We start from the raw sequence: 22,367 nt of genomic DNA, 5'->3' as shown, positions 1-22,367 counted from the left end.
GAAGCTGGCATTTTCTCTCTTCCTGATACCTCCTAATAACCTCATAATTAAAATCAGTGCTCAGTGTACATACTTTAAATGCTAGTGGCTTAATTAATATTAAAGTAAACAGAGAAATGAAATTACACCCTAAAGACTGTAGGCATAACTTAAAATAATAAAGTTGAGTCTTTAAAATTACGTATGCGTTAGCTTTGCACAAAGTCCTTCATCCAGCAAGAACACTTCCTGAAACCTGGGTGCACACTATGCCGAATAACAAAAAATACAAACAGGGGCTAGAATTTTAAAAAGTAGCTGCATTCAGACCTCTACAATTTTCATCGTGTGGGTAGCACAGTCTGAAAGAAACCTTCCCCCTAGCTGTCATGCACTTTAAGCAGGCAGGTCACCCTACATGTTATGAGCTGGCAGAAGCAGAGGGACCTTTTTCCTTCAGTCTAAGGGGGCTTCAGCAAAATTTTGCAGATGAATTTCACCTCAAAACACCTTGAAAGAACTTGGGACCTTTACCTCTTTTCCCTCTAATCATTCACTTCTGGAACAAAGCAGCTAAACAGGGGAACAGGGGACTACCCCACAAGGAATGCTACGATCTTAAATTATCAAAATGAGCCTGAACAGTATCTAAGTGAACAGAGCTCAAGATATCTTTTTGCACAAGAGATTGACTTGGCTGACTACAGTAATCCCTTCTGATTTCTTAGTTAATCTAATGCCGTTTAGATAATTAGAGTATAGTTTAATTTCTAAGAAAGTCAGTACTTGTCCTAAAAGCAGTCAGAAATGTTTTGATAAATGTTTCTTTAAATGCAAGTCTAGCATTACAGTTAAGAGTCAGTTCAGACATTTTTCACTTTAAGAAAATGAGAACAGTTTAAAAGTTGTGAAATTATCCTGTTTCAATTTCAGAACTACTCTGCTTCCAAAATTAATTTTAAACTTGAAAAGACAGAAAAGGTTGAAACTGAAAAAAAGCTTTCTACGTGCCCGCAATACTTTAAATTGCCCAATCCATCATTTTTGCCTCAATTATTAGCTATTAAACTTTTTCCGTAATTTTCACTTGTCATTCTAGTGGGAACAGGGCAGCTTTCCCTAAGAAACAACTTGTGGGTTGTATCTTCACCAGCTGGAGGGAAATACGCTGTCTCAGGGATAAGCAAGGAGCAAGGCACTTCCCTCACAGAGGGAAAGGGAGAAGAGTAAGATCGGGCGATGAATTGTAACTCAGTCATACTCTTGTTCACATAATTTTTCCCACTCTGCTTCTACAGCAGAACACCAAAGTCCTAATTTCTGCTGAGGATTAGGTCACAAATCCTAAGAAATTATCCAATTTAGAAATGATTTAGCTCATGAAATATTTACATTTGGAAAAACAGGAAATGATAAAACATTACAAAAAGCATCTCCTTTCTTAACATACACTTTCCAGTAAGCGGGAGGGATATTTCTATCAGATAATCTGGTGAATTTTATCTAATTTTCTATGTTCCTAAACATGCAAAAATTCAATTACTGATAAATTTGTTTTAATCCTGCTGGTCATACCATATTCTAAAGATTCTGAAAAAAAATTAGCAAGAGCACAGAAGTTGAGTTTTGAACAATGATAAACTGTGGAAAGTATTACTTCAGCACTCTTCTAGCTTTGGATCCTGTAATAATCAAAATTAGAAACTGTTCCAAATATCCTTCAGATTAATCCTCATGCTATGCATAGTGTTGACACTAAAGATTCCGGTTTAGTCAAGCCAAATATTATTCATAAAATGGAAGAATTACTAACATGAAAAATTGTCTGTCTTTACTTTTTCCTGTGATGTGTACTGCACGGACTCCCTGCAGAGCTAAATCTCTGAATATGATCAGAATTAGAAGAGAATGCTTTGAGGTGAAGGAAAGGCTGAGTGCAGTCTGCTTCATTAACACAGTCTGAGGCATCATCAAGATGCTTTGTTTTCTTACAGTCACAGGAATACGTTTAGAAAAGAATTCATAACATAAGCAGCAAAAAAAGATTTTTTTCTCTAAATTTTGTAGAAATGTGGAGAGAGTAAGAGGTCTCTACCTGAATTGTCACTAGTAGGTCTTTTATGGTTTTTTTTTTTTTTAAGCTAAAGAACATATCTTACGAGACCGATGGAATTACCTTTCCCTCCCACTGATAACTGAGTATCTTCCTCTTGACAACTACAACAGTAGCTTACAAGTCAAATTAATATGGAGATACTCTTGGAAGTGTTCCTAGCTTCTTTCAGTATTACTAACAGCCAGATATAAGCATAAGATCCACATGATCAGCAAAGCCAGGATGAAAACAGCTGGAATAGTAAGATCATAAGGATAATTTATGGGAAGATCTCTACCGTACTTTACAGCTTGTTTTGCCTTTACTGCAGTTATGAAAAGAGAGATCAAACTTGTCAGAATAATTGGAAAATACCTTAAAATTTATCTGCCTTGTTAGATTACACCATTCCAATGGGAAGGAAAGGAAGAAAAATATTCAGCATTTTCTGTGGTCCTCTTTCCTTAGCAGAAAGTGCAACCTCTCTTCTTTCACAGTATGCAAAACAAGTATTCATTTTCTCATTCAAAACAGAGTATTTCCAGGTTAATATAATATATGATGTGTTTATTATCTGTGAATGAACATGATTCATCCACCTGTCAAAACCAGTAAAAGGAAGAAAATTTTAAAAGTTCAGTTTGTCAAATAGGGATGTACTTTAGACAGCCATCTATCCTCAGCTGGTTTTTGTGCAGTCTGCTGTTGTAACTTAATTTTACCGAGGTTCATTAAACATCTGGTTTGATCACTAAGCTAATTTCACTCTTTTTTTCTGTGGCATTCCAGTTATCTTGACATTTTAGGTATCTATTCCAGATGATCGCAGTACTTCAGTGTTTTGTCATGTACACATGCATGACATAGATGAAGGCTATATTCACAGAATGCTTTCTCACAGAATTTCACTCCTTTTCCTCTAAAGAACCTCACTGACATTTACGCAAGTGTTAGAAAGTTGGTATTTCATGTCTTAGGGTTACATTTTTCATTTGGTTCAATGACGCACTGGAATAATTTAACTATTTGTTATGAGTTCCTTTCGTAAAGCAGCAGCTGTCAAAACAGGCTTGATCACGAACACACAAAACCATGAATTAGACCCCCAAAAAAATCACACAGGACTTAAAATCAATGCTCTTATTGTTCTCTGGAAAACATCTGTAGAACTGACAATCTAAAAATGGTGTGTTTAATAGCACAGGGGTTTTAAATTCTACTGCTTAAGAACAACAATAAACATGGACTTGCATAAAAGCCACCAAGCTTAGGTTATGCAAGATTATTTTGGATTCATTTTTGTCCCATAATTGGCCATAGAACTATATCATTTTTAACTTCTTGAATATTATATAGTAGTTTTCTCAATTTTGTACTAGTGTTAAACATACATAAACTGAGATAATATATATGTGAGTAGAAACATCATCTGTATAAAGGGCTGTTAAAAATGTTACAAATGTCAAGACTACACTCCCACTGAGTCTTGTCAAGTTCCCTTAACTTTTACCATGTTTTCTCTTACGGATGTGTCACAGCATGTAAATTCAGGCATTTAACTCAGCTGTATTAACCAGCTAGAGACCCGAGGATCCACATCTGCACAGTGCAGAGAGAAGAGTTTCCCGTCCTGTGCTTTGCAGCAAGAACATATGAGCGAGATTCACAGTCTGTCTGCAGAAATGTACTGACGCTTATTTACATGGCCTTCATCATGCATATTTGAAGTCTGACGGACATTAACATTCAATTTATGGGCTTGTGCTGACGGTAGAGGCTTATACTCTTCCAGTTTCTATCCAGAATCTCTTAGCAAATTTACACTTTTGGAAATTGATCCCAAGGCCACTAAACGTAAAGGTAACCTTTCCATGATGATCTATGAGGTTTGGATCGAGACACTTGTTTTTAGCATTAATGGTCCTATTTTTTTTGTTTGGCAGTGGAAATATTTTGACAGTGAAATAAAAATAAAAGCTTCTCAATACACTTTCTACTTAATCTGTGCTCATGGAATAGTTAATTATGTAAATATATCCTCTCTTTCAAAAAATGCATAATGACTTCTGCTATTGTTGTAAGCACTGCTAACGTTCAGGAAAAGAAAAGTTCCTCAAAACATTTTTGAGAAGTTTTAACTACTCTGTATTCAAACAGAAGTGTGTCTAAAGCTAGAATATCAATGAATTGCTAGCTGGAAGTACACTTGGCTTGTAATGAATGCTATGTTAAATTTTCTTCCTGTCAACATTGCAATAAATGAACCATTGCTTTTAAAGAATACTTTAAGTTCCCCAGCTTATTGCTCCATTCTCTCTGAACAAACTCAACCCATAAAAAAAAAATAATTTGGGGATTCTAAAATCAACTGCAAAGTGAGTAAGCACCTAACAGAAGTCTGTTTATTTTCTCTTTCATTTATTTTATTTCTTTCATCCTCAAAAAAATATCATAATACTGAATCTCAAATAAGATATATTTCTATACTGTATTAGTTTTTAAAATACTTCTTTTGCTGCTATGCATTAACTGAGAAACCTACAAGTAACTTTTGAGTATATTCAGATAATGTGCATATACGTGCACTAAAATATTACATTTTTCTCCTATTCAGACAAGCGATTTAGTTGTATGAATGCACAAGCTTTTATGATGATGTCCATAATACTCTGTGTGGAAACATGTTTTTGTATGCAGCAAAAAGTAGCAGCACTGTGAAAAGAATTATTTGAATTACAGAGCAACTGTAGTAGCATATTAATTTGGGTTTTTTCCTCCTGCAAATTGTTATCTGAAGAATAACAAATCATTTAGGAAAAAAAGGCAACTAACAAGTGAAATTCAGTGTTAGAAATGGCGATTTAGTTTAATTTGTGTGCTCAGTCTTGGGTTTCATAAAAGAAATGCAAAAGAGGTGTTCATTAATCTCTAATTCTTTAGAGGTCAAAACCAAATCATCCTTTACTACAAGCTAAGGTGAACCAATGGTGTAAATCAAAACACCAGTAGTTGCCAGCCAAGTAATACATTTCTTTTGTTATCCATACTTGCCACAAAACTGACTGGCCCAAGCTGTTAAAACAAAAAGTACCACACATTTATATATCAAAGTATTTTTTTGACTTAAACCTACACATACAAAAAAGTCGGAATTGGAATACAGTTTACCTAAACGTGTTTTTCTATATCAAACAGGATTTTTTATCTTTACTTACTGTATCTATGATATGCCATTACCTTGGTACTCACTACCCCTGCTTAATCCAAAAAGACCGTGGAAATCAAGCCCGATCCACTTCAGCAAGCCTGCTTACTTCAGTTTTTAGTGAGGAAAATGTTCTTCTACCACACTGTCTCCCCCATACAATTCCTCTGCTTGAATTAACAGGTATTTTATCAAGCTATACAGACCTATTCTTTAATTCTACAGGTAAGAGTGCCCTCTAAACCAGGGACATGTCAAACCTTTGCAAAATTATAAGTGGACGCATGTTGACTTTTCCAATTAAATTAATTAAACAAAAATGTATATTTAAGATTTTTATAAAAATCACCTGCTAGAAGATAAGGCGAAAGAGTTTATGTAAAAGACTGAAGACTTCAATTTCTTATTTTTAAGATTTTCCAAATCTTGCAGAGTTGCAGTTTTGAAGAGTGATGCTGGTATTATTGCTCTTTCCTACCTAACTTGTCATTTTCACCACTATCAGCTGGATAAAAACTCACACAGTCGACATTTACCTCTGCCTTCCCATTAGAACTGAGAGAAGGAGACTTAAATGTCTGACATGTTTTGTACTGCTCACCACGACTGATATCAGGAAAGATCCAAGCCAATTGAACAAGGAATAACAGATATCCATGTATGCAACATTTAATTTCTCATTAAAGATCAGGAAAATGTTTTCTTTTTGCTCTGAGATAATAATTAGTGAATTATGCTATATATGATTTTACACACACTTCATTCACTCCTCTTTTTTTTTTTAAGTATGTGTCAACCAGATAGAAAAGTAATTTTTTTCATTCTGCCCATTCTTCTTCATTATTTTTGACAAATGTACGTTGATCTTCTTAGACTTTTGAAATGCAACCATTTCTATCAGATCCGTGGATGATAACAAAGATTTATAGTGCTTCATGTAACAGGCTAGAACATCACTGAAGGGTGATAATAAACCTCAGAAAAAACAGTCATTTAAGGATATATTGAGAAAATGTCAACATTATTATGCCAGCCACACCACAATCACATTCAGTTTCTTGTATTAAAATACAGGAAACCTACCTTTTGAATCATATATTTTATTATCTGTGAATTCTGAGAGTTTGTTTGCAATTAGCACTCAGAATTACTCACTTGTAAGAGTGAAAATATTGTAGCATTGCAAGTATTGCAAGACACAAATAAAAAGAAGATAGTATTTGATTTGTAAACTCATCACCACTTACCTTCTCTGCTGATTGGGCCGTACCAAAAAAGATTGGAATAAAAGCTAACCAAATTATGCAGGTTGTGTACATAGTAAATCCAATGGGTTTTGCTTCGTTGAAGGTCTCTGGAACCCCTCTTGTTTTAATAGCATAAACAGTGCATGTGACCATCAAGAGAATACTGTATCCAAGGGAACAAATGAGAGAAAGATCTGAAATGTCACATTTGAGAACTCCCCTGGCATTTTCTGGTTCAAGTGTCCTCTGCTCTCCATAGTCCACGATGATATGTGGTGGATCGATAGCAAACCAGATGAAGACTCCAATAAGCTGCATGGATATGAGGCTGAAAGTGATCACCAGCTGGGAAGCTGGACTAATAAATTTGGGAGCTGTGACAGATTTTTTACCTTGTTCAAATATTCTGTGAATCCTGTTTGTTTTGGTAAGCAAGGCAGCATAGCTGAAACACATGCCAAGTCCCAAAAAGATCCTTCGAAATGAGCAGACCACAGTATCAGGAGTCGCAATCATTAGAAAAGTAATGGAGTAACAGAGAAAAATCCCAGTCAAGAGCACGTAACTGAGCTCCCGTCCAGAGGCCCTGACGATCGGTGTGTCATTGTACCGGACAAATGTCACAATCACAAAGGTGGTGGCAATTATACCGAGAATAGCTATGAAGACGGGTACGATGGCCCAAGGAGAATGCCACTCCAGTTTGATTATTGGGATAAGCTGGCAATCTGTACGGTTGGCGTTTGGTCTCTTATTAATCGGGCACAGTTCGCAGTTGAATTCATCCACCTGGTAGTGGTACCCCTCACAGCGTTCGCAGTGCCAGCAGCAGGGCACTCCCTTCACGGTTTTCTTTCTTTCCCCGGCTTTACAGGGCAGGCTGCAGACAGATGCTGGATGAGTGCGTTCTCTATTAGCCCACTGCATGTCTTCTACCTGTGGGTATAAAAAATTAATGAGCCTTCTATTTTTCCCCATTTATAATATCCTAATCCTGGCCACAGGTTTGTCATAAATCACTGCATGCTGACAGTACAAATACAGTTTACCATAATAAGAAACCTGTTTCTTTCCCTTGTATTGACTTTATGAAAGTGTTAAATGATTGTGTCCAATAAATCATTCATGCCACAGGCTTGATGAGTGTCATTAGTTTCTATTTACCTCTTTATTGCTGACCAAATTGACGTCTGTAAAGATATTTATTGACTCCAGGCTAGTTTCAAAGCAAAAAGCCCTGTACAAAGTGCTTTAAAAGTTAATCACATGCAAATATAAATACCAGTAGTTCTCAAACATTTAATTACAAAATAAGGCTATGTGAGTTTCAGATGAGTTTCTGGTACAGTAAAGAAATAGATTAAAATCTCCTTGCATCAGCTCTGGCAGAACAAAGAGTGCCAGAAAAAAGATCCATAATGCCACCTCTTCCCCAAAGGTGGCTATTTTACACTTTTCATTTTCTAAGTCTTGAAATGCACAAGAATATTTTGTTTACATTTCTAGAAGATAAAAATGAGTATATGCTGCTTTCTGAATAATAACAGAAAAAGATGTCATGGCTACTACTTTAGTCCTCCTGATTTAAAAAGTCCAAGAACAGATGCACACCATGCAGTCTTGTTTTGGAAATCCCAGACTTCTCCATAGCAGCACATTAACAAAATATATTTTTTTTTTTCTTCATCCACTTATCTGCTCTTCCTGTATGCCCCCCCTCCAAATAAAATCTAAATAGAAAATTCATGGATTTAAAGCATCTCCTGCTTAAAATCATCACCCAATTTGGTCCCAGCTCTCCTTAGCCCACCCTTAGCAAAGCCGTGTTCTGCAAGCAGTCACACTGAACGAACCAGAGCAGCGCCTGGAGCAGAGAGCTACTTGTAGGCACCAGAATCCCTCTGTGGTGCTCCCGTGCTCCACCTTTCATTCCTTTGTTAGGTGGTAAACACTCAAGGACAAAGGACTTGCCTTGTTCTTGCCTATTAAGTGCTTAGCACTTTTGTTTAATTTGGAGGCTTTATTTGTAAGTAAGTGAAACAGCAGTAACAAAACTTCACGTGTCAGGAATGTTTTCAGTTCCTTCTGGAGGAGGACAGAATGAGGACGGCTTATCAAGAGGGATAATTTTGGCCTTAACGGTTTATTTTTCCAGCAATTTTTCAACAGATTTAAGAGCAAATCACAACGTAACATAGCCTGCCCCATTTGCCTTCCTCGGAGAAACGGAGCACGGGTTCCAGCACCATGCAGCGTGAGTAAAGCAGAAGCAAGCGGCCAGGCTCTCGGTCTCCTCTCAGTGTAGGACTTCGCTGTTACTCGCCACTCGAAGGGGCAAGCGAGGGACCACACAGTAACGAGGAGACAAGAAACTCACTCCTACAACCAGCTCTGTGAATCCCCACGGGCACTCAAGGACTTCGGTGAGGTTTGGATTGGTCCTGAACGTACAGAATTTAACCATACTTTATATCAAGTACTGTGCTAATTAAACAAAATGCAGCATCTGGTGACTATCTAAAAGGAAATCATTTAAGTAATTAGCTTCCTAAAAACCATAAGAATAATCCAGTTGCATGAAACAGATTTGATAGAGCCCTAGCGGAGCACTTGACACTCTAAGAAAATATTCACCTCTGTTGCAATCTCCCAGTTTTAATCACCGAAATTCTCCAAGCCTGCATAACCCCTACTGTTTCATCTACTAGGCAAGAGAGAAAACATGTTGTGATGAAATCAGTGTGATAGCAAAGACATATTCTCCTTCACAGCGTTGTTAGGAGAAGAAATACATCAAAGCTTGTGATTTAGTCAGATACTATGATAATGGGGGCAACAGAAGGCCGTGGTCATTAACCCAGATGTGTGGATAAGTTTGGGATGACTCAAAAAAGAACAGTACTGCATATTTGCCCGATTAAAGCACACAATGCAGAATCACCAGGAGAGTACACAATGCCTGATCCAGCATAAACTCAGAATGGCATAGACAGGCAATATCTAATCTGGCAGAAAGCCTGACAGGATAAAGCTAAGGTGTCCAATTTTTTTAACACATTTGAACTAGCAAAGTGAATTTATACCAGATCAGCATTTAATACCATGAGGCTACAGTGTTTCTTATCTGGCATTAAGCATCCTAAAGCCACATTTACTGTATTGTGAATCCACGGCTTAGAGAGGTACGCAGAATTCCTTTGTGTCTTTCAGAGTTTCTAACTTAATAAAAGAAAAAAATATCCTTTTATCCTTTTATTTTGTACAACTCCTTGTGATTTCACATACTTTTGTCTTTACAGTGCTTTAATTGACTAAAAAGATGCTTAAAAACTCTTCCTAGTTGGTAATACATTAGAGTGCCTCAGGTTACGCATCCCACTGGCAACAACGGACAATAAATTCCTATTTCTGAAGGTCATTGGTGAAGATTCATATTATGTTTTTCATTCTAGTACATCTGACACATAAACTACAGAAGATATAAATTCCAGCATGGCAATACAAGGTTATGAATGTTGGAAAACTCGCTGGCTAAACAAACTTGAGTATTTTTTTTTAATTAATTATGAATATAAGCACTATTAGCTGTTAGCGATGGAACAATTCAAACAAGAATGGACTCTTAAAGCATAAAAAGATTCAATATCAATGTAAATAATAACCAGAACGAATGGTGCATTTTACAAGGTATACAAGTTATGTCTTACAATCTGTCTTGTCTGGATTACTTTTTTTAGGCGAAGCCTACAGTTACATTTAGGTTGACCTACATTTCTGAAAAAAGTTCTTAACAAAAATGTTATGAGTTCTTGCTCATGAGTTTTTTTATTTCGTTTTCTATCTAACAACAAAGAGACAATATATTCTCAAGAAATGTTGGCCAGTGTTTGAAATGAGAGATCCCCTTTAAGATACTTGCAGATCTGAGAAAATTCTGGCATTGTAGGATATTAACTCTAGAAGTGGGTGCAAAGATGGGATTCTCCCATGAACCCAACCGTCCTGACAACTCGGTGTATAGCTACATTAACATGCAATGTGGCATAGTAAGAGCCAATCTGTGGAGCGAAGATGTGGGCTCTTAGGACTTCATGTTCACATTGGTCAGTATTTGAAATTAGAGTCTGGGAAGGAAGGTTATATTGAAAAATTTTGACGTAGTTCAGTGGACTGAACACCCGGTAATGATTAAAGAAGATTAGATGTCCTTCTGGAAAGCATCTTCTGTTTTTATTTCAGCCAAAAGCAATCCAGTTCACATAGCCTGAGACCCACTCCACAATGAGCAAGTGTGCTAAGTGGGAATAATTAGCAGATTCATTTCAAAAGCAGACTCTTGATTGAAACCAAAATGCTAATGTGTGTACACCCTCAGACTGCTACTTAGACACTACTGTAATAGAGGCAGAGTAAAGGGCAGGGGAAAATATACCTGAGAGCGAGCACTGCTTGCTTTTATGACATCCAAACAGGTCTGCTAAGGGTTTCTGTAGAGAAGCAATTAAGGACTGAAAAGTCATGCTACTTCTGGTCATCTGGTTCACTCCCAGCAATCCATAACCTGCAGCAGTCTTTCCCTGTAATGTATTTTTGAGCTATTATTTTGCTTAATATGAATGTATTAAGGAAATCCAGTACGAGACATAATTACAATGATGGTCCTAAAGCCCTACCAGTTTTTTCAGTCACCGAATGTATGTACCAAAGGACCCGGCTTCTCGAACCCTTGCAGAAGCTTCACCCGTGTCATTATTTTTCTATTCTTAGGTTGTAGTACTATTGATCTCACTTCTCTGAGACTAACTTTAGAAAATAAATGATAGTAGAAACTGTTAAGAAACAAGAAAGCGAAGGAGGATCATTTGGGAATATAGAGCCAGGTACACTGTATAATTTTCAGAATTGCTGAAAACTTGTAATAGTCATAAACTTTAAAGGGAGTTGCTGGATGCTCAGACTCTTTTGAAAATCGTATTTTTTAATGTAGACATAAACACTTAGCAGTGGAACTTTCAAAAGTGCCAAGGGGAACTTGTTCAATCCAGCTAATTAATTTAAATGGCAGCTAAGTGCCTTATCTGTTTAAGTGCTTTTGAAAATCCCACTATGCTTCCATCTGCAGTTTTCATAATCTAAATACTTTGGAAAACCTGCCCCAAAGTGATCTAGAAGTTCAAATGTTACAAAACTAACTTCAGGGGAACTTAATTTTAGGCACACATTTTTAAACAAAATTCTCATGGGGGAAAGAAACTGACAAAGAAGCCTAAGCCAGACAGAAGACAGACAGAAAAGAGGGGGATTTGTGACATTGAAAAAGAATGAAAAACTTCTGCATCTCTTCAGCCTTACTGATCAAAATATCTGGGTCTGCAGTGCTCTTTATACTGCTCAGACTCTGCTAAGGCTGGGTGAGGCTCAGATTATTAAGTAACCTTAAGTAAACTTAGTTTCTGGAAGACCTACTTCGTCACCTTCTTTTTCATGTGACATCTTCTAGCTGCAGTTCACTACAGTATGATACATGACAAGGCAAAGTTCATTGTTAAAAGTATCTGAATTCATCATCTAGGTCAGATGGACTGGAGTAGCCTAGCTCTGTATTTATTATTAATAATAGATTAAACATTATTATTAATTTTATTTGAATAGCTTCTCTGAATTTGGAAAGTGTCTGATAGGTTGCTGTGCTATCGTGAAGTACTTCACATTCCCCTAAGATGAGGTTCCATTTTCTACTATTCCAATACTTACCAGAGTGAAAACATCAGAAAGAGTATGACAGCATGTCTGTAAGACACGTACTCATTTTCTATTAAATGCATCATGATACAAAAAGAGAATGGCTTCACTGCTATTTAAATAGACATAAAAATCATCTCTATATGAGATATCTGCCTGACTGAGCTGCAATTTGCTTTAATTTGAAGCACTAAGATTCACAGTTCACTAAACCATTAAAATACAGACAAAATGCCATTTCATATAAAAATCGAGTAAACACCTCTATCCTTCATGAAAATTACAAATACAATTTCCTCTAATATCTAATAATAAAGCTAAAAATTAATGATGTGAGAACTGGGCTAAAACAAGCTGAGATTTACATGACACAGTACAAGTAGCACATTCACATTCCTGGCACCTGTGTTCTTCCAATAATCAAGCAACTCGTTCATTTAGCAATGCCCTCAGCAACTGGAGGAGACTGATCAAAAATGCTGTGAATAGGTCACATATCATTTCTGAACCATTTATGTGTACAAAACCACTCTGTGTTCCATTCTTAATGATCATGGAAAAATCTATCACTTGCTCACATCGTTCAGCGACCAGTGGCAATAGAAAGGCACTTGGACAGCCTTCAGAGAGTTTATATCAAGGACATTGGTGGATAATATTTTAATGTTTCCAATTATGATATATTATTGCTTGCAGGAATATTCATTTTTGACATCCTAGAGCTAGATATTTATTAAAAATAATGAAAAATATGTGCTGAGGATACTATTGTAATGAATGGAGTTATACAAGATCCGGACAAAGTAGTAGTGCAAGTAGTGCGTTCTACCAGAGTTGTGGGAGCAGGCAAACATCTTATTTTGTAGTAGTCAGCTAGCCAAGACTTTCAGAAGCATCAAGGCTCTCTCATATAACTTCGCATGGCTTTTAATAGATATTCAAATTCTTAGTTATAAAAATGACAAAGAGCTGAAATATCATCTCCAGCTGTCACTAAGAGTTGTTCCTATTTTTGCCTTGAGTTCCTGGAAGTATTTCTCTTCTGACAAAAAGGTTCATCAGAGGAGCATAGCAAGTGAATGAATTAAGGCAATTTAGTCTAATATTTAGCTTTTTAAATTGTCTAATGCATCTATTCTCACAGTAAAAGTTCAAGTCTCTAATGTACCTTGTCCAATCAAGTCAGCTGAACCATCAAAACCCAAAATTAAACTGAAACTGTTTCAACTAAAGTGAATTCATTATGAGCCTAAATATAATGATCATTGCATTCAGTCTGTCAGACAGATTTTATCCCTCTAGAGAAAAGCTGGGTACACTTACAGACTAAATTTACAAATATTTAAGCAGGCATGTGCAGAAGGGAAATAAGTCAAGGACAAAAAATAGAGTTTTAAATTTAAAAAAAACCCAAACCCCAGAATGAATCCAGATTGCCAATGGCACTAGAAAATCACTATCATTACTGAATTTGCCATAATTGCTGTAAACCCCATACAGATGTTTTCCTAACTGAGATGTCATTTTCTGGAATTTCAGACATAGATATGCTTTACTGACTGGGAAGGCTGGAGATGCACAGGAACCTGGGAGAAGGCACGGCCAGGACAGTTGACTCCAACTGACCAAAGGGATATTCCATACCATATGACGTCATATGCAGCATATGAAGCTGGGGGAAGAAAGAGGAAGGTAGAGGGGACGGATGTTTGGAGTGGTGGTGTTTGTCTTCCCAAGTAACCGTTACGCGTGATGGAGCCCTGCTTTCCTGGAGATGGCTAAACACCTGCCTGCCCATGGGAAGTGGGGAATGAATTCCTTGCTTTGTTTTGCTTGCATGTGTGTCTTTTGCTTTACCTATTGAACTGTCTTTATCTCAACCCATGAGTTTTCTCACTTTTACTCTTCTGATTCTCTCCCCCATCCCAACTGGGAGAGCGTGAGTGAGCAGCTGTGTGGTGCTTAGTTGCTGTCTGGGCTTAAACCATGACAGACATTCCTAGAGGTTTGCAAAGAACATGGGATCATATCTTTGGTTTTATCACGTATGGGCTGAAAATTAATGCAATCGAATAATCAGTTTGAAGAGGGGTCTGAGAAGCTTGATCAGATGCAATGACCATTAAAGGACCAGCCTGAAATACTACAAGTCTTTCTCTTTTTCTTTAGGAACAGAAGCACAGGTTGTTGTTACAACCCAGATGGAAGCTGATTTCTCCTAGCTGTGAATCCACCTGCCTAGACACACCACTTACCGTCTCTGTCTTACAGCTTCCCTAAAGGAAAACAAAGACAGTTAAACTTACTGACATTTACATTTGAATACCTATTTACATGCTTGTATGTGTAATTATTTCTATGCATGTATGGTTTAAAATGTCCTGGACTACAGGAAGGAAGGTGATATTGATATTATTTGAAAGCAGTGCTACAGAACGGTTAAACATCTTTGGTCTTTGAGCTTAGAAATAGCCTATAGGGCTCTGATACAGTCTGACTTTCTTGGTGGTCTTGGACAAATTATTTAACCTCCTTGAATCTCAACTTTGCAATTGGCTGGAGGGAAGTTGTCATGCAGACAGGAGCAGTGGAGACACTTGAGTTTAAGATGTGGGTAAGAAGTTAATGAGGGATATAACTGATCTCCACCTCTCAGGTCTGGAAGGCGTTTTGCCCAGCAAGTACTTATATTTTAGGAAGCTTGATTAAAACAATTTTTACTATTAAAACTGAGCAATATTTTTTTTCAAAGAATTAACAGCAGAAACATCATAACAATCCTGTGTTTCCTCGGCATGTCAAAATCTTTCTTATCATGTTCAGTTTACCAGAACTACAATATCACCGATCTCTGGAATTACTAAAGCTAAGAGACTGTAATTTTAATGTTCTGGCCACATTCAGCTGGTCATTCTCAGCTAAGGCAAAATAATTAAAGGGAAGGATGCTCTGAGGTAATACATACAAACAGAAAGGAATGGTATAAAAAAATATAATGTTTCTTATGCTCATAAACAGAGAAGGTTAAATACTAGCCTTGCTTTATCAATGGAAGTATATTATTTAGTGTGCTGAGACTGTCATTTTACCTCAAAGAAACCAACCTCAGTAGTTAAGTCAGGTAATTCATGACTGCTGAGTATTTACATAGAGGAGCATACTGTGGAAACCTTAAACAGGGAATCATGGTACCACTATGTCATATTTGACAGAGAGGTTTTATTAGTGCTGTACAGACTTTAAACCCCAGTCTTAAAATACTAGCCTTTGAATCTTTGAATGGTTTGGGATCTGTTTATTTATTTTACTTTTTTTTTTTTTTTTACTTTTCCTTTTCTCTACCTGTGATTTAGTTGGTACTGATGGGCTACAGAAGTGCTGACCCGATCAGACTATTGGTACAAGAGTAGGAGGAACTGCAATATGTTCCTTTCTTCAGTTTGCCAAACAACAAACTTATTAATGTGCATGCAATACCTGGAAAACAACATTTTATTCTCAGATGCCTTGGGGAGTAGACTACCACAAAGTGCAGTGATTAGCAGGTCATCAAGTAAACAGCTACTCTACTGCACTGTGTAACTACGAGATGGAATTCGACAGCAATCTAGTAGGTACTTCTATTCAATATAAGCTAGATTATTTTTTTTTTCTTTCTTGGAATCATGAATCACAATTTTTAAGCACCTGTTTCTGGAGTTAGTCGATTTACAAATGACACCAAAAAACCAAACCAAACCAAACCAAAAAATCCAAACAGAAAAAAAAAACCCACAACAATTATTTCCTTAGTAATTTTATAACATAGAAATATCCTATTCAAGATGACATCAGCAGACTTCAGGTTTTTTGGAAGTGCTTTACATGGTCTATTGTCCATAGTTTGAAAATATATAATTACTATCAATGGATCAGACTGCAAATTAGGTTTCCAAAGTTATTCTTTATGTAGACCATTTTCACATAGACAATCTCTATCACATATCCTTACCTAGATGTCCTCACTGCCCTCACATGTACCTGACATGCACTTGGAGAGATTTTAATGAGCATTTGTACATATAACTTATGATGTACACACAGGGATTCAAGTCATTATATGCTACTAAAAGCAGACTGTGCTATAACTTTGCTTATAATTAAGCATGTTTAAAAAGCCTCAAATTAAAAAAAACCCCACCAAACAAAAACAAACAAACAAAAAAAGCCCCAAGTTGTCAGAGTTAGATTCTTCTTTAAGAAAATGCTGTTTTCAGAGGAAACGTTCCACCATTGCCCTTTTTTGTCAAACGATAGGTTTCAACCAACTCTAGTACTGAGACCATTTGAACCATAAGGCTTGAAAGTACTTTTTTCTTCCTGCAATTGATCATGCAGAAATAGCCTGCAAGTATACTTCAAAAAACTTAGTGCTTTGAGAAAAGAAAATGAGCCTAGATCTGGCAAAGAGTTTTTTAACGTCGCTTTCTTTGTGCTTGCGCAGTCTTCTCAGTTCTGCCCAAGATCCACGCCATCACTGGTTTAATGCACTAGCTGCATTTCTTGATGAAGCTTTTAATACCCATAACAAACATCCTCCCTCTCAAATCTGTTGCTTTTATTTACAGTTATATAAGTTAAAGTTTGACTCAGGCCTGTCCCAAGTCCAGTGCTCCATATTTCCCTCTGTGCTGGTTTTGGCTGGGATGGAGTTAATTTTCTTCACAGTAGCTAGTATGGGGCTGTGTTTTGGATTTGCGCTGAAAACAGTGCTGATAACCCAGGGATGGTTTCGTCACTGCTGAGCAGTGCTTACACAGAGCCAAGGCCTTTTCTGCTCCTCACACCACCCCACCAGCGAGGAGGCTGGGGGTGCACAAGGAGTTGGGAGGGGACACAGCCGGGACAGCTGACCCCAACTGACCCAAGGGATATTCCATACCATATGACATCATGCTCAGCAGATAAACTAGGGGAAAGTTGGCTGGGGAGCTGCTGCCCAGGGACTGACTGGGCATTGGTCAGTTGGTGGCGAGGAACTGTTTTTCATTTGCATCACTTGTCTTTCTCTCTGGTTTTTTTCCTTTTCATTATAATTATTATTATTTTTCAATTTTTGAACTGTTCTTATCTCAACCTAGGAATTTTCTCCCTTTACCCTTCCAATTCTCTTCCCCCCCATCCTGCTGGGGAGAGGAGGTGAGCGAGTAGCTGTGCGGTGCTCAGTTGCCGGCCAGGGTTAAATCACGACATGAAGGAACTGAATGAAGAGAGCAGGGCAATTTTGCATCTATTTCCTGAGCTTTCCATCCAAGCATAAGCAGCAGCAAGACAGAGAGCACAAATGCAGTAACTTCACCACCAATGTCTCAAAGAATAACAGAAAACAGAGCTGGAAGATCCTGTGACCCTGTGCTTCTCAGTTTCTAAACAGTGTTTCAGCAAAGTGAAGCACTTGAAATTTTGAGCAAAGTTGCCCTCATCTCAGCAACCTTGTACCTTAATTGACTCTGACAGAGGAACGGACAAGCTCTCTTGAAATGTAGGGATCAAATTTATTTCCCTGTCTCAATAAAAGAGGGACTATACCTAAACTGTTCCTGACATATTTGTCCAACCAGTTCTTAGGAAAAAAAGCTGTTAATATGTGTAGTACATTCTACCCTGAAGCACTGCAAAATCCTAAACACTGAGATGTATATTTTGACATTCCTTTAAGGTGGTTTTCCACTATAATAGTTCATATCTTCTTTGCCAGCTCCTCTTAGTAAACAGTGAGATCTATCCATGATAATAATTTTGAATTTTCAGCACTACATAAACAAAAGAAAAATCACACTGGCCCTTTAAACACAGTTCCAGCCAGGTAACAAAATCACATATAAAAAGCCTGAAAATCTGAAGTAGTTCAGAACTGGCAGAAAATAGCCTGTGTTTTACACTGCGGTTTTCAGCAGCAGGGGAAGAGCTCTCTCTGCCAAGTCTATGTTGCTGCTTAGAATGAAGAGTCAATAATTAAACTGAAAATTCTGTGGAGAGACTTAGTGATCTGGTGAACAAAAAACAAACATGTGGAAGAAGTTTAGGCTAAGAAAAATACCACACAGTGCATTTAATCAGAAAAGGGGGGGGGATCCTTATTACTAAGGAAAGAAAGATGAACACATTCAAAATGAGAGTACTTCAGGAAGTCAGGAGGTTTCATATGGAATGAACTTACTGAGATTTATTCGACAATACTAAAGAACTGGCTGAGGAGACAGAAAGCTCTTGAGACTTCAGGGGAAGTATGGAAAACTTGCAAATGGGAAACCTAGTGCTTACGCTCAGAAAAGGGGGGGAAAGAAGAAGCCAGGGAATTATCAATCATTCAGTTTAACTTGAATTCCCAGAAAGATCCTGAAAGAAATAAACAATCACATTTCAAAAATAAACAGAGAAAACAAACAAGACAAATAACAGCCAAAAGGGATCTGTCAACAATGAGCTGTCACATTTCCTTCAGTGAGAAGGTAACAGGCATCGTGGATGAGAGGCAAGCAGCTAGGTGTCATTTATCTTAACATTAGAAAGATTTTTGACACCATCTCAAATTACACTCTCAGTCATAAGCAACCTATTGAAACAGATCTAGCCCCTAAGGGCTAGGTGCAAATTATATCAGAAAGCTGTGGGAAGATAAAATTTGTCATTGATTCACTGTCAGAATGAAAGGGATGGTACAGGGTGGGGCCTGGAGAGGTCTATTCTTAGTCTGCTATTATTCAATACTTGTAATAACCACTCAACGCAGTTTGGATGATAAAATAGAGTATATGGTGATCAAATTTGGGTAATAACACTGGGAAAGGTTGAAGTTATGCTGAAGGTCAGGACACTTATTGCAAACAGTACTGCAGAAAGCCTGAAGAAAAGGAGCATGCAGTTTACCAGGGACAACTAACAGGTAACCCATTATGGGTCACGAAGGGCAGAAAGATAGCAGCTCTTCAGAAAAAAAGAGATCTCAGGGCTCTAGTGGATTATAATATGTTGAACCAATGTCATACTGTTGCAAAAAGGGCAAATGCCATCCTGAGGAATACAGATAGATAAAATAATCTTTCCCCTCTACTCTGCACTCATGAGTACATGAAATGATGTTTCTCCTGTACTCTGCACTAGCGAGACTTAAGCCAGAGCACTTTGTGAAGGCTGGATTATTGTGTTTCAGTTTGAAGGAGAGTCAAATGCAGAGTCCAGAGGAAATCAGCAAAGATCAGAAGTGTGTCTAGAAAACACGACCTATGTGACTAAATTGAAGAAATTCAGGTTGCATAGCCTGAAGAAATAGCACAGCCTAGGGGGTAAAACAACAGTCTTTGAACACATGAAAAGGATGAGGATGTGCTCAATATACACTGAATAAAATAAGAAGTAACGGGCTTAAATTATAGCAATGGGGAGTAAAGTTAGGTATTTATAAGACACTTCAGAGTGATAAGAGTAGTTAAAAAATGGAAAAAAATGCCTTCAGAGCCTGTAAAGCCTTCATCCTTGGAGTAATATAAGTATCAAAGATGCTAACTTTATGCAAGGGCTAGATAGTTTCTTGAGATCCCTGTAGCTGTCTTCTATAGTGCTAGGGCAGATTTCAGGTGTTAACTATTTTGAGCACAAATAAAAAACTAAGATCGTAACTAGACCAGATAAATAGAAAAATTTCAATGTATTCTCATGACAGCTAAATTCTTTAGACTGCCTTTTGCGGTTTTACAGAATACCTATCTGAGAAACCAATATTTCATATTTGTAATAAGAAATTAAATAAGAAATGCTGATGATCATACTTTTCCTACTCCTTGGCTAATTAGTGATGCATTTTAAATATTGTTATGGGTAGAGCTCCTGTATTGCTTTTGGTTACAGGGAAAATACTTCCCTGAGAAACGGTAGGGAAAGAAGGTCTAAGTAAAAGAAATCACCACTGTCACAATAGTAAACTGTTTTCCACATAGACATAAAGGATTATAAATCAGTTTGGGAAGTATTAAGCAGCTCTTATGTAAAAAAAAGTCCAATCTCAAGTCTTACATGTGAATGTAAATCTCTCCAAGGATTCATTGTAAAGCTGTCCTTACCCACTAATGTGATGCACAACCTGAAGCAGCAGAAGATCCTAAACAGTAACTAATAAGGTTATTAACTAATAAATCTGTCATGGCATTCTTCTAGAGCTCTTGCTAAAGACCCACAGTCTTGCATTGACGTAGGAAACTAGGAGTGTAGGAGTTCAGTTGCTTGTATCGCTCCCAGCATTTGCTCATACAGGAAGTCTACCTTTGAGGGGATTACTAGCAAATCAAACAAAACAAACTAACAAAAGCCAGAAAACTTAAGAAAGGATGGCTGAAGGAGATCTTGGGAGTACTCCTCTGGCCTCATCTCTGAATCGACTATGCAAATCAGTCTGTACAGCTCACCTGCTCCAACCAGCCCAGAGCACTGGAGACTGCCCAGCCTCCCAGGCAATGCAGCTCAGTGCTTAATTATCCTCATTAGAATCATCCAGCATGTCTGCATGAAATCTCTCTTACTGTAATCCAAATCTACTACTTCTCCTAATAGCTAAATTAACTATGAATAACAGTTTGTTCTTTTCCTGAATAATCTTTTCTGTATTGAAAGAGATTAACATAACTCCCCTCAGTTCAGTCTTCTCCAGACTAAACAATCCTAGTTTGCTCAACCTTTCCCTACCAGCATACTTTTAGATGGCTGATCATAATCATTGCTTGCAGCTGGACTCTCTCCAGCTACTCTACTTTTTGAAGTGAAGTCACAGTTCTGCTGATGAGGTCATAGCACTGGAAAGAGCCAATATGGATTACATCACAAATCTAGGAGTGCCTTACTGCAATGGCCTCTGGTGATGCAAATCTCAGTTAAGCACTCCAAAGCCATTGCTTAGCTATATGCCTATGCTTTCCATAAAGAGGGTCTCGCTTCAATTCATGGAGTTACAGGAAACATTACCGCAACTCTCCCTATTTGATCCAGTCATTCCCAGCACATCCTATTATTCCACTCAATGCTAAATCTGTTTACTGTGAGCTGAAGTTACAATGAGATTAGCTATGCATTCTTCATTCCCTGCCTTAAGCTGTACTATCACAATATCACCACTAAAACCAGTGATACCATTTTGGAAATGGGGAAAATAATTCACTACCTGTCTTTAAATAATTTTTTAAAAAAGTGTTTGGGGATTTATCAGGATGAAAAGTCCTCGATAAATATTAGATGACTATCCTAAATAAATGAAATTAATACTACTGCAAGATGAAACAAAATTACAGCAAAGCAAACAGAAAAAAATAATCATACAGTAATGTACTGCTAACTGCTGGTTATTTCTCATATCATAAGCACCGAATGTCTCTTTCGTTCTCCATTTAATGATTTTTAATTTAGTAATAGACTTCCATTATGTAACACAAATGAACAATAATTAAAGTCATTTAATCTACCATTTTTGCTTTTAAGCATGAATATTTTGCTTCTAGGTTTAAAGGGCAACTCAATCTTCAAATTATAATACATATAAAAATTTCTGTGTGGGAGAGTAGAAAGACGGACGAGACTGGGGAACAAACATGTTGATACTCCATGTTTCACACTGGTACCTCACAAAGCAATTCACTTCAGACTTGCTGCAAGCCATGCATAACCCAAACTACCTGCTATGCCCAGAAGCTGTTTGTCTACGCTAAAAGTCACAACATTAGCTGGTACCAGGGGAGCAGATAACCCTGCTCTGAAGTCCTATATATATGAATGCAGAACTTTCCAGGAATACATATAAATGCTCCTAATTTTTCATTGTTCTATCACTGCACACTTGTTTCTATTGTGAAAGAGAAAAAAATACTATTTTAAACACAAATTATTTATTTTATTTGTGGTGCATGGCAAGGCCTCCTTTCTGGTTTTTTTTTGAAAAAAAAAGAAAAAAAACAAACAAAACAACAACTAAAAAACCAAGAATACTCCACGGTCCTGTTGGCTATGGCTATTTAAAGAACAGTTCATTCTAATCATAACACTTCTTGCAAAGCATGATCACAAAAAACTATAAAAT

At 37.3% G+C, this 22,367-nt stretch overlaps 1 protein-coding gene across 3 annotated transcripts in view; it reads right to left on the bottom strand.

Moving 5' to 3' along the window:
- GRM8 (glutamate metabotropic receptor 8) overlaps positions 1 to 22,367 on the bottom strand; it is a 360,424-nt gene that overhangs the window by 42,761 nt on the left and 295,296 nt on the right. For all 3 annotated transcript variants that reach the window (XM_054826915.1, XM_054826905.1, XM_054826898.1), the window contains exon 9: positions 6,527 to 7,462. In XM_054826915.1, coding sequence (XP_054682890.1) covers positions 6,527 to 7,462 — 936 coding nt within the window. The remainder of the gene's footprint in view (positions 1 to 6,526; positions 7,463 to 22,367) is intronic.

Source organism: Grus americana, chromosome 1, assembly GCF_028858705.1.
Source record: "Grus americana isolate bGruAme1 chromosome 1, bGruAme1.mat, whole genome shotgun sequence".
In the NCBI taxonomy this organism is placed as follows: domain Eukaryota; kingdom Metazoa; phylum Chordata; class Aves; order Gruiformes; family Gruidae; genus Grus; species Grus americana.
This window is presented reverse-complemented; position numbering and strand designations above follow the sequence as displayed.